Genomic DNA, 13,715 nt, shown 5'->3' with positions numbered 1-13,715 from the left:
GCCCACAAAATTTGCATTCTGATATTGACAGTGATCTCCATTCGATCCCATCATATAGTAATAGAAATAGTAATAGCAATAGTAGAATCTCGATTACTGTGTCAACAGAATTTCATCGAGAGAGTGAGCTTGCAATTGTCTAAAAAGAAACAATATCATCAAATTTTAAGTGTTATAGATATTACAATAAAACTAAAATTGATTGTGTGGCGGAGTGGTGACTTGACTTGACTATAACGCAAGGTTGATAAGTCTAGGATGTGTACAAAACAAGAAGAAAAAGGTCGACAAGAAAAGGTTTGGCTAGAAATAGTGCTGCTCACTCTGACGACGGCCTTTTCGTTGCTACAGTTGGGTGGCGTTCAATTTTGGTGGCATTGGCACAAGCCTTGCAATTTTCCATTAATTTGATACATAAGATATGATACCATAGAAAAAATTAAGATTATAATTGAGTTTTTTTACGCAACATCTAGGTTGAGACAACACAAACATAATTCTAAACTAAATCAGATCGTAAAAATAATCTAAATTGATCCGAATATTTGAAAAAATGTTATTACAAAATAATTTATTCAGAATGAACTATAAAAATGTTAATGAACAAGTATCATCAATTGAAAGTGGCAACAAATTGCCTTTATGGAAGCAATTTATATACTCAACTAGTTTGATCAATTCTAAAACTATCGAGGTGTTTACGAGTGTGTTTCTAGATAATCTTGTTACTAATTTAGTTTCGACCATTTTAAAAATAATAAAGATAAGTTTTATATATACCAATACTTTTTATCACATTTTGTATATTTAAAACTCTAAAACGTTAAAATTAAGATAATTAACTTGAAACATAGTTTTTCGACCTAAAATTAGAAATCATTAAACTTTGTGTCTTTGCATTTTTAAATCAATTCTTTTTGGCACATTGTTTTTTATTACATAATTGATTATGCATGATATTCGTCAACAACATCTTATGCTCTTGTGCAATTAAATACTCATCTTGATTTCTTTAAGAAAAGACAATCATAATTACTAAAACAGTTTTACAACTTCAATCTAAACTATGACATGATATGTTTTTAAGATTTCATATTTCTACCGTTTTCATCATTAGAATACTAATCAAAGATGATAACTCAGGAGAAAAAATGTTTATCACGTTATTATAAATTCTTATATATTACATATAATTATATATTTATGTAATTGTATTTATTTTGATTTTTTTGTCTTTATTTAAATATGTATTTTGTGTGTGGGTGAAGATGATGTTATGTATCTTTGTTTTTGTAACGAGGGTCTATCGTTGCTTTTGAAAGGTCTTTGGAATGAGGAATCAGTGTGAAAAATTAAAGTATTTTTGGGTAGTTAAAGGAGGGATAGAGAGAGTAGAGAACCTATTAAACTAGAAGTGTTGCATAGATTAAGAAAGGCTAATTTGTAAATAGGTGAAAGACTATCCTTTTAATAAGAAAATGTTATCCAAAGAGAGAGAGAGAAAGAAGTAAAAGGAGTCAAGCTTTATTATGAGTTTAAGCATGAGTTTGAGATTGTAGACATTCTTGACTTTTCAAAGGTTCTCTTTGGAGAATGATCTCCTTCCGTGGTTAAATAGCAACTAGAGAATATGTTTTGTGTTTGCCTTTTTGATTGAGAATGTATTTACAATGTTAAAAGAAAAATTAAGATTAAAATATTCTTCACAAAGAAAAAAATATACTTACAACTTAAAAGGATGAACCTAGTAGTTGAAAGAGGTGGGTAGACTAATTTATATCAGAATTAGATAGACGACGTCAAAGTAAAATAGTCATGAATAGAAGAAGCACATTTATTATTATTTATCAACAGTTATTTCTTTTGCTGCACTCTAACTCAGAAAAAACCGCACAAGACAAAAGATTCATAAAAAATTGCGTGGATCAATCAATTTGTGGACCAACCCACATAAAGCTGTGTTTTTTGTCCCTAGGTTATAGTGTTACACCTATTATTGTTTTTTTATTTTAATCCTTAAGAGTGTCTTCCGTTCCGTTGCATGAAATGGACAGACAAAGTGAGAAAAACATAATTTTAAATATATTAATTAAATAGTTATTACTTTATTATATGAATTAAAAAAAATCAAACATTTATTATATTTGATCAAATTTCAAATTAATTAATATTTATATATAAATCAAATTAGATTGTAAATTAATTCACAATTGAACCCAATTCTTTTTTTAAAACATTGGTTTTATCCATCCTGTCAAACAAGAAGTCATAATGAGACTCAGTCTCATATTAAATGAGCAACATTACTTAAACAAATTTTCTTCCCGACAAGCGGTTAACCAATTCCAGTGAACCAACAAGCTATGAATACATGCTTGTTTTGAATTCTGGTGAATAATGGAACAGTAATTTGCATGATTCCTAGTTACCAGTGAACTCCAGTCCAGGCAACACCCCATTTTTATTTATTGAAAAATTCAACAAACCTGTAAGCAGATTAAATTCTATCTAACTCTGTTCAAGTTCAATACAAATTCACCAAATTTTAGAATTTACATGTCTCAAAATAACCATTTCCAAACACTAACCATCTCAATTGAAATCCCAATTTTGAGACATGTCAGGTCAAACTTAATATAGTTCAAATTGGATAAAAACTGTGAAATTTTGATAAAATTTTAATTTAAATCAGATTAGGATTAAAGGTCTCATCCATACCCGAATTGACACGACACAAATAAAATCTGATAACACGAACTGCTAGATCTAGAGAAAGTGCTTGGTTCTGATCCTGTGACCTAATATACAAAAGAAGAGACTATTACTATTAACACGTTAAAGGAGAGAATTGCAGATGTCATGCAAAAAGTCCCAAGCTAAGAGGTACTAAAGTTCAATCTTAACGAGTAACGACCTTTTAGACTTCGTACTAAAAAATTTAAGGGAGATATCACAACATAAGATAGGAAGAGAAGACATTTGCTATTTTTCATTCAATACCAGTCTGTATCAGAATCAAGGGATGACTCATAATCTTCATCTTCCTCTTCTTCAAAAGACTCTTCATCGCTGTCATCAAACAAGATATTATCCTCATCCCAAAGAGGACAAGAACAAGTTGCCTTTTTGTTCTTCCACTCCGCTCCACAGTTATAACAAAACTCATATCCACATCTGCAAAATCAAAGCAAATTGAACAAGTAAAATTATACCTAAAAAAGATACAAAAGAACTTGATTTCTCAACTTCCAATCAAATGGGAAGTTAGTAACAAAAACTAAGTTGCAGACATATAACATGATAAAGTCTAAAGAAAACACATATCTATAAATACTTTATTTTACGACTGCCCATATGCTACACAAAATATGGTCCAAAAGAATATTTGGCTAAATGTTATCCTTTAGCCATTCAACTCCATTTTGAACCATCACTTCCATCTAAGTAAATAGTAATTAGATCCTTTCCAACTTGATCAGCATTCTTGCTTAACCATTTTGTTCTTGCATACTTAAAATTGGGTCTTCATAAATAGTAAACAGAATCCTGAAAACCTAGATCTTGCCATGCTCTCAATAACAAACCGGACATCTTCATTTAAGCCAAAAATATTAATGAGTATGTTCTGAAATGGCCAGCATTCACGAAAAATCAACATTCCCATTCACACCCCCTTTAAAATAATAATTCTGCATCCATCAGATAGGAGTCAAGATTCTCTCCTCTTGTCCGCTTAATATGCAGACAACAATTTATCCAATCTCATCTACCTTACGTTAAGTTACAACAGGAATTTAAAAAGAAAGATAAGAGATAAAAAAAACCCTTGGGCTTATAAGCAACATGCAAGTTTGCAAGTTATATCACACAACAGGAAAAAAGACAACATTCATTCTCTAAGTTAAGATATTCAATATTTATGATAGAACAAACTTAACGTTAATGCATTAAGTTTGAAACTTTGGCACCTTGTATGCAACCTCTTTCAATTTTGGTCAGAAATAAATTCTACTTAAAAAGCATGGTAATTGATAACATGTAAGTATAAATAATGTACCTGCAAGTCATATGGTAACAACCTTCAGAAAGTTCTATCATATGGTTGCACTTCACACATTGGCGCCACAGATTTTTTGATGCAAGAGACTTTAACTTCACATCCTCCACAGGGGGATTGGGATTAAACCTTTTGTAAACAGTGCAACTCATATTACGATGCCAAGGAACCTTGCAATTTATGCAGAAAAGGCCATCGCATTTCACACATTTTGCAGCTCCAAACAGATTGGAACCACGAAAGGCATTTTTAGCATATTCTGAAACCTCACTTTTTCTCATTAATGTTGAGCACCTAGGATTTGGGCAATAAACTTTCTCTGTAGCAGGAATTGAAGCTTCTTTTATACGTTGATTCAGCATTTCAAGTAACTTAGGTGTCAAGAATTCTCTACAGCTATCAACTTTAAGTTCAGATTTACAACCTTCATGAGGACATTTAGGCACCATTCCATGACGCAACTTTGCTTCCACATGCTGTTTCATACAAGAAAAGCAGTACCGGTGCAAGCATCCTTCAATGGAAAACATTTGACCAACATCAGTATCTTCCAAACAGATAACACATGTTTCATCAACAGTTTTGCCACGGCTCAACTCCACAGGCCTTGTGATTTGAGAATCTATCGCAGCTCTTGCAAGTTTGAAGACACCTGTCATAGTATTACGTGCCACATAAAAGGTGTTGCAGTACCTAAATTTTGTTTGAAGAGAGGCCACTTCATTGACTAACGCAGCAACCTTCCGTTGCTTTGGTGACCATCTTCCTGTTACCTGCACTACAAAATGAAATACTAACAACATCTATCTCAGGGTAATTGAAAAGCAACATGTAGAGCCACGATTCTAAAATCTAATAACAATACCTATATATTGAGGTAATAAATAACAAAATACCAAAGAACTTTGAAAAAATTATTAGATTATATCTAATTACAGATCACAATCTTTTTTGCGGAATCTTCATTATCAATATAATGATCAAACATGCAAACTCAAGAATTATATAAATGAAGAAAAAAAATAGAAACATCAGAGTTCAACAAAACACATTTCACAGTATCATGATAATTTTAACATCAGCTTACTTGTCATAATACCCTAATTAGTTGACTAGATATAATATATGAACTGATAAAATCAAAATTACAAGGCTCAAACCAAAAGGCAACATGGTGCATAAATGTGAAATTATTTCAATTTTAATTTATTGATTAAAAAAGGTAACCCATTGACTTCAGAGAAGCTTCTTCATTGACCAACTAGCTCAATACTTCCGTTTTGTAATTTCTTTTACATAAAGAAGTGCTAAATATAAAAATTGCAAAACAAATTGGACAAAAGAACTATAAACCTAAATTAATTAAAGATAAAATTTTGACACCGCACTGGAAGTGGAAGCAATGTGAGAATAAGAAATCCAGTTACCATGCCAAGCCAAGTGTTTTCATCTCTTTAGTAAGCAACAATAATTGTTGAACATATTGCAGATCACTAACAACTAGGTACATGCTTTTCAACTCCAGTCCGAACTGGGCTACACATCAGTCTAAGACATAGTTGTACCAAATTTCCCACATTAATAGCCGTTCAAAAGTTCTGATCTTTGAATAAATTGCTTTATTTCACACTTTCAAACACACCAAATATCAACAAGACACCAAACTACAGCTTTAAACAAGTAAATAGTTAATAAGTAACCCCACAAAATCTGAACGGTAGTCTCAACCACCCCACAGAAATCTTGATTCTCCTCTCATTATCAAACCCCAGAAACACAACAGCAATTGGTTCGTTATTAGGATTAGATACAAGTATATTGAAAATTCTGTAATCGTGCCCCAACTAACATCCGTTTTTTTTCCTTTTGTATTTTCTACACCGAAGCAGGGAGAATTATATGATCAATTTTGTAATGCAATAAAATTCAATAAGAAAGAAATGAATGACTTACAAATTGATACAAAGGATAACAATCACAGTAGATACGAACACGGTCGAGCTCTAAAGATATAGCAAAATTAAGTCCTTCAATCAAAGCCTTGGCTTCAGCAGCATTCTTGCTCATCACGCCACCAATCACAGGCTTCTGAAACGGGAAAATCACATGACCCGAAGGATCGCATATCTCTATACCAATCCCACATAACACAACTTTTTTGTCATCCATCCTCTCTTCACTCACCAATCCCTTAAAATAAAGGCTAAATATATTATCGTCACGTGCAGCCTGACTTCCTGAACATCCTTCGCCGAACGGTTTCTCGAAATTATCGCCCCAATTTTGCCACTCGTCCTCCGGCATCCTGGAAAGTTCCATAGCGAATTTCTGATCGTGAGCAGCACGACGAATAGCTTCACTTGTTTTGCGTATCTCCAGTTTCGCTCGTTCGTAATCGCCGAGTTCTCGCTCCATCTTCTCGAGTTCTTCGGACTGGAGCGAGGCGATGGTAGAACCGACATCGTCTAGGGGTAGTTGCGGCAGTGCTGATGACGTGGAGGCTGAGGTGGAGGGGGCAAGAGTGAGAGAAGCAGAGATTGCTTCTTCAAGTTGGAGACGGAAGGCATAATCGAGGTCGGATTCTAGGGATTGAGCAGCCATGAGCTCCACGCGCTGTTCTGCGAGTAAAGAAGGAAGGTCATCTGTGTCTTTGGCAGTTGCCATTGATTTTCAAGCAGTGGAAGCTGACGCGCAAAGGTTAAATGGACGGTGAGGAAGAGTGGAGACAACGAGAGGGAAACGCGAAAATTGATGCTTTGGAGTGTCGCGGAAGTCAAAATTAAAGGGCCGCTGTAGAGCAATAGAACTTCAAGTTTTATTACGTTCATGAAATGAAATTTTGATTTATCCGATACAAACAGATCGGGCAAACGGGTGGATTGGGTTGGAGTGTATCTGATCAGTATGTATATACGTATAACTAATGTATATTGAAAAGGACTGGAGTTATATAAATAATAATAATTTATAAAATCATAACCCATTATTATAGATGCGGATTGATCGTGAATTATTTACTAATATTAATTTTTTTGTTTATATTATTTTAATGTATTTATGTATTAGTTTTTAATATTTTCCTTTTAAATTCATAAAAATTTTATGAAAAAAGCCAAAATTTTATTTCAAATTATAAAAATATTTTTTTATAAATATTAAAAATTTTAGTATTAAACATATAATAAATATTTATAATAAATGTTTAGTATTTATATTCTTTAAATTTATTTTCAATACAATAACTTTTTTAATTTTATTGAAGATTTTAGTTCATTTTATATCAAAAAAGAAAAATATGTGAAATTTATACTGAGTGTATGGTAAATTTGATGTTGAAGAGGAAGAAGATAAACTCAAATTGTAATGGTTTCCATCACTTGTTACCCAAAATTTTACTTCCTCGCAAAATAAAGAAAAAGGGAAGAATTTGGATTTCATGGTCGAGATTGCTTGAGGATGTTATCATGGAAAGGGGTTTGCTTTTGTATGAGTAATATTATAGATATAAATAATGAGTATAAATTTGTATTTTAAATATTTTAAACAGATTGATAGGTATAAAAAATAAACTAAATGCACCCGTTTTACCATATACCCGTATCATCAACCCGTACCACTAAACCAATACCTTTACATTCGATCATGGATATAAAAAAGAAACAAAATGTTGTATGCACATTGGAAAAAAAAAAGAGAGACCGGAACACCAAGTGGATGGAAAATTACCATAACGCCCTAAGCATCACTTTCTTACACTATGACACATTCTCTTGACTTGACTAGAGATATATATCATGATCCCTCAATGTGCTAATTTTTTCAAAACCCAAGATTTTCTTTTGCATTTTGTTCCAAGTCCTTGTTATCTTAGCACATCTTTGCTCCATTTTTTTGAAATTACTACACTTGACCCCTTATTTGAAATATTTACGATTTCCTCCCATCACACCGAACCAATTTTATACCAAAGATTTCATTGCAATTGGCATATCTTTTGCTAAATGCTTGTTTTATTGGTAACATTTTATTCCCCTCCATGTTTTGAAATAATTCAATTGACCCTTTTATTTTGCCTCCATTTGATGTGAAATGTTTATAATTATACCATAATAATTCATTTAAGTTCTAAATTTGAGACTTTACACAGTTGATGTATCAATGTGCCAAGTGTCAAATTTTTCAACCCCTAAATCTTTAAATTCTTGCTCTTACACCCCTAACGTAAGCTAAATGTAACACCCCTCCCTAGAAGTACTACCCACCGAAGGAGAAATGTTACGAATTAATATCCGGGCATCTATATATTTTTTTCTTTTAAAATACTTTAAAATAAACGTATCACTAAAAGTGTTTAGAAATTACTGTAAGAAAACCGAAAAATTTGGAAGCGAACAAAAGACGTATATACTCATATGAAAACTCATCTGAAAGCATCTGAAAACAAGGAGTAATCATATATAACTGTATCATAATCTCAAAAAGTCAAAAGTCGATAAGAACATGTCACTGTATGCATGTAATATAAACCAGAGATAACTTGCTCCAGTCGGATCTACCTACGTTGACCTAACCCTGCCTCGCAGCTACCTCGATCATTTGTACCTGCAATCAGGAAAGAAAAGGGAGTGAGTGATAAGAACACTCAATAAGGGAAAAGAATCAAGTAAACTATCTCTTTTTCTATTCTAACTCACGTTCGGGACTCAACCTCATATCCTAACCTCTATAAGAGATTGAGGGGGTAATTTAGTTCATTTTTTATTATTTGGGTCATACTTTGTCTCATCTGATATCTATTTGATACTTTCTGGAAGCTAACTATAGGGATTTTACACTTTTCTAAGCTCGAGCTCTCTTTCTTTCTTTCACTATACTATTTCTGAATCTGAATTGAGCTCTATTGCGAGCATGCTCTACTACGAGCGAACCCTACTAGGGGTTTATGTCCTACTATGGATGTGTCCTACTGCGAGCGGTGTAGTGCAAAGTGCCCCCTCATAATTTATAGCATGCATGTGAGTTTTATATCTTACTAATTTTGCTTCCATTTAAATTTATTCATAACTCATCAGATATTACTCTTGGGACGACCCTTAAATCTTGAGCCGCAAATTCCTTTTCTTACTTTTCTTTCATTTTCTTTTCTTCTTTTTTTTTCTTTCTTTCTTTCCTTTCCTTTCTTTACTTTCTTTTCTTTCTTCTTCCTTTCTTTCTTTCTTTCTTTCCTGCCCAAAACTACGAAATATTGTTCACAGAACAGTCATTTAGCAGGGCAGTCTTTCTTTTCATATAATTTAATAGCCCAAACGGTTTCTAATTTATACAAGCTATATATCGTTGAAAAAAAGATTCAAAGATCTTTCCAACAAGTTATAATAGCACTCATAATTTAATAGATAAGATAGTTAAAATGTGATATAAAGTCAATGGCAAAAACTGCCTCCCCTGTTTATTTGGTAAAATAGTCCTTGTGGTTTATGTAATATTTAACAATCCAAATGATCCCCAATTCAACAAGCTATATATCATTGGAAAGAGGATTCAAAGAGCTTTCCAACAAGATATAATATCACTCATAACTCCTTAGATAAGACAGTCAAAACATGAGATGAATTTAGTGGCAAAACTGCCTCCTCTGTTTATTTGGTAAAACAGTCATTTTGGTTCATACAATATTTAACAATTTAAATGATCTCTAATTCATACAAGCTATATATTACTGAAAAGAGGATTCAAAAAGCTTTCCAACAAGATATAATAGCACTCATAATTCATCAGATAAGATAGCCAAAACATGGGACAAACTCAGTGGTAAAAACTGTAAATATTATGCAACTTTTTGCCATGCACAAAATCACACACATAGACATCCCAAATGACAAAACAACATTTCTCAACTTCAAAATCATCATTTATAACATAGATTCAAGGAACCAAAAGCCTAAAACATATAACATATCAAGGAGAATACCCATTACCTTGTTTCAAGTTAAATCTATGCAAGTTGGCTTTCTTCTCTTTGGTTTGCTTTCTTTATCACCAAAATCACTTTAAATCAATACCAAAACACACTAACATATTCACATAACATGCATATAAACATAGATAAAAGAAGAAGGAAGGAGATCTTTGGTTACCAAAGCTTCCAAGTGTTTCATTTTCTTTTTATTTTCTTTCTTCTCTTCTAAACTCCTTCAAATCCTTAATTTTTCTTCAAGAAAACAAAGAAAAAGTATGACGAATGGTGGTTGCTGGAATATGGACGGAAATGATGGAAAAGTCTTGGTTTCTTGGTTTTGTCTTTTGTTTTTCTCTTTTTCTCTTTATCTCATTTTCTTTTTGTTTTTCCTTTTTGTCTTTTTGTATATATATATATATATATATATATATATATATATATATATATATATATATATATAAACACACCCATACATATATATATTTAAAATGAGAAAAATCTCAAAACAAGGTCAAAAGACATAATTACCCCTGAAATGTAGCTGGGGATATTATACTAAATGAGTTCATACCTGATTGTTTATCCATTTGATGTATATATATATGTCAACCAAGTAACTTACACTAAGTAACAAAATGCAAAAGTATTTCAACAATAATTCTCGAATAAACTTAAAAATTAATTTAATCTCATGTAAATAGATTCTAACTATCTCCAGTTCTAATCATATTCAAAACTGAATCATGATTCAATTATCAAAATAATAAATGGCATTCAAAGCTAAGCCCAAAACCATAGATAGGATAAAAACCCCTCAAATAATGAAATATTTCAATAAAAAAATAATTTAACATCGAATCTTTTATAATCTAATAATGTAACAGTAAATTATAGTCTTTTCCCATATTGTCGAGTGAATCTCAAGCCAAATTTGATTAAAAAAACAACAGCAAATATGAATGGTGCCCAAGAGAAACAACGGCGAACAAGAAGACAAATGAAAAAAAAAAAAAATCAAAGAAAATTGGGAAACGGTATAGATATTGATAGTGGCAAAGGAGTCTTGTAGGTTGTTGGCTAATTGTTAACTAGAAATGAAGTCTACAAAATTGAACTGAATGTGTGAAAACAAGATAAATTGGGTGAAGAGCAATTTAGTAAAACCCTTTATATGAGTATAAAAATTAGGAATTGTGCTTATAAATCTATTAGCCTCTCAAAATTTGGTTAATTTAATTAATTTTCGTAAATTATAATGATATTTGAAGATTTTTTACGATTATATCCTTTTAAGTGAACCTGTCATAAAAACAAACGGGACTAAATAGTAAAACTGATAATTTACAGGCTATTAACAATCTATAAAAAAGAAACTCTATGCTCATACAGAGCCCCACGATGCAGTATGCTCACTCTGTATAAAGCCCACGATATTGAACCTGATTTTAAGTTTTGCTCATTCTGTACAGAGGCCCACAATATTGAGCTCGACTTGGGTTCCTCTTCTAAGCGTATGTTTCGATGATGCTCTAATTATGCACCCAATCATCCATTTTAGACAGCTAACATTCCTTTTGAAGTTCGAAAAAGTTACTACTCCTGGGCACTTGTTCGATTGAGACTTGATGGCCAATCTAATGTTATGACTTTGGGTTCACTATTATGAGAAATAATATTCAATTGAGTTCAAATATTCAATAATAGTCTTTTGTAATGCAATGTCTAATCTAGCATTTTAAAATTTACAAAGCAATTATTTAGATTATGGGGGAATGACTATTTTCCACTCTTTTTTTTTTTTTGGTTTGAATGACACTCTCCTATTTTTAGTTTTAAAAAATATATTTTCTCATTTTACGACCATGTTTTAGTGACCTTTAGATTTTTTTTTATTAATTTAAAATTTTAATTTTAATTATTATATTCCACTTCCCTCATCTTTGCTATCAACATCACAAATTCTCTTAGCACTCTAATCATATACCTAACCCCTTCACCCACACATATGATCATCACAAGTTCATAGCTCTTATCTCACTCCATTTTTCACAGTTCTGTTAGTATCTTTCATTCATCAATGGCTTCAATCAACTTTAATGTCTATAAAAACTGGATCAGTAAACCCTCTCATACCCATCACTCTTCATTCATTCGCCAACCTTTCATTCTTCTTCAACAAAAAAAAACCCTCCACTTCAAATTTTGTTTCAATTTCAATAAATCTCTTTAAGTCAAACACTTAAAAAGCCCTAAGTTGGCTCGAAACTTGAAAAACCTAAGTTTTTCAAGCAATTAATGGAGTAATGCTTTTAAGAATACAGGAAGTTCCTCGATTATTGTTACACTCCAAAAGTAGAAAAAATTTTAAATGAAAACTCTATTTTTAAGAAGAGAACTTAAACTTAAAATAAATTAAAGAAAAAATAATGGAATGAGTTCCAAGTAAACCTAGTAGTCTAATCTTTATTTTACCCAAACTAAGGAGTTAATGGATATCATACTAATGTAATGGAGTTAAAAGTGAATGATAATGTTGTGTTAGAAATAGATTTTTAGTAATGAGATCAATTATGATTAGAAATTAAGGTTGGCATAGCCATGTCAATTGAGGTTGGCACTATAATATTATGAGCTTGACCCATGGGCCTTCCAAACTAGGTTATAAGCTTTAATATTAGGTCATGGGTTGATCTGGTCCAACCTGATACTATTTATAAATTTAAAAATAAAAAATCAGAAACAAGGCTTCTACGTAGAAGCCTTGTTTAATTTTTAATTTTTTCTACATAACCCAATTCAAATATTTTTTATTTTCAATTTTATTTATAAATCTCTTAATCTTAATTATTTTATTATATTTTCAATATCATTTTCTCTCATACTCTATTTTGAAACTGTTTGAATTTGTAAATAATAATTTTTTTTTTTATAATTTCATTTTCATTTCAATTTTATTATTACAAAATATTAAAAATGGATTCAATGTCAAATAGATCCAATGTCAAATAAATTTAGAAATTTGGATGTTGAGAACGAATAGATAAATAGTATGGTATATATATTTTATTTATGTTTGTAATTATATAGTATGTAAATTAATTTATTTGTACTATGTTATAAACTTATAATATTTTTTTATCATGTAATCACAATATTTTTCTGTCACAAGTGAGAGATTATAAATAAAATATTTGAAATACTATCTTCATTTTAATAATTGAAACATAATTTGTATTTAAAAGTTTTAATTAAAATTAAAAAAAGTTTAAATGGGCTGGCCTGACCCTATCAAAAATCCATAGACCAACCCAATTGAAAGATCATTATTGTATAGACCTAAGGCCCAATCTGACCCATGAGCCTGATGGCCCATTGACATGTCTGGGTTGGTATAAGGCATTAATAGTACGAGATTTTATATGATAATAGTGGCAATATGTCATAAAAAAAGAAGAAGATAATTTCATTATTATAAAAGCGTAAAAGTAATTAAACTTGTCATATTAATATTTAAACTTCAAAATTCAACTATCGAGGATATTTTAGTAACTTGACGGAAGGTAGAAAAATATCGTTTTCAAAATTTGAAGGTGGTAAAATGACAACTCGGTGAAAAAAACAAACGAGTGAAAAATAAGTGTTCTGCCTTTGATTATTATAGTTTATATTTACTTTCATGTCATTCACTGATTATGGGCA

The 13,715-nt window shown here is 31.2% G+C and overlaps 1 protein-coding gene across 1 annotated transcript; it reads right to left on the bottom strand.

The window, feature by feature from the left end:
* Positions 1–2,804: 2,804 nt before the first annotated feature.
* On the bottom strand, positions 2,805–6,877 carry LOC123225869. Its single transcript, XM_044650180.1, has 3 exons — positions 6,011–6,877; positions 4,058–4,830; positions 2,805–3,174 (listed from the first exon to the last, which is right to left on the bottom strand). Exons 1-3 carry the CDS (start codon positions 6,719–6,721, stop codon positions 2,994–2,996), a joined length of 1,665 nt encoding a protein of 554 aa, XP_044506115.1. The 5' UTR covers positions 6,722–6,877; the 3' UTR covers positions 2,805–2,993.
* Between the last annotated feature and the right edge of the window lie 6,838 nt (positions 6,878–13,715).

The sequence above is a fragment of the Mangifera indica genome, chromosome 9 (assembly GCF_011075055.1).
Source record: "Mangifera indica cultivar Alphonso chromosome 9, CATAS_Mindica_2.1, whole genome shotgun sequence".
Taxonomy (NCBI): domain Eukaryota; kingdom Viridiplantae; phylum Streptophyta; class Magnoliopsida; order Sapindales; family Anacardiaceae; genus Mangifera; species Mangifera indica.
This window is presented reverse-complemented; position numbering and strand designations above follow the sequence as displayed.

Bases quoted from the DNA above. Each gene is read 5' to 3' on its own strand.
- LOC123225869 (XM_044650180.1), bottom strand. From the start codon at position 6,721: ATGGCAACTGCCAAAGACACAGATGACCTTCCTTCTTTACTCGCAGAA. The intron at 4,831-6,010 runs GTAAGTCATTCA...TTTGTAGTGCAG, and splicing joins GTTATCCTTTGTATCAATTT to GTAACAGGAAGATGGTCACC. The intron at 3,175-4,057 runs GTACATTATTTA...TTGATTTTGCAG, and splicing joins TGTTACCATATGACTTGCAG to ATGTGGATATGAGTTTTGTT.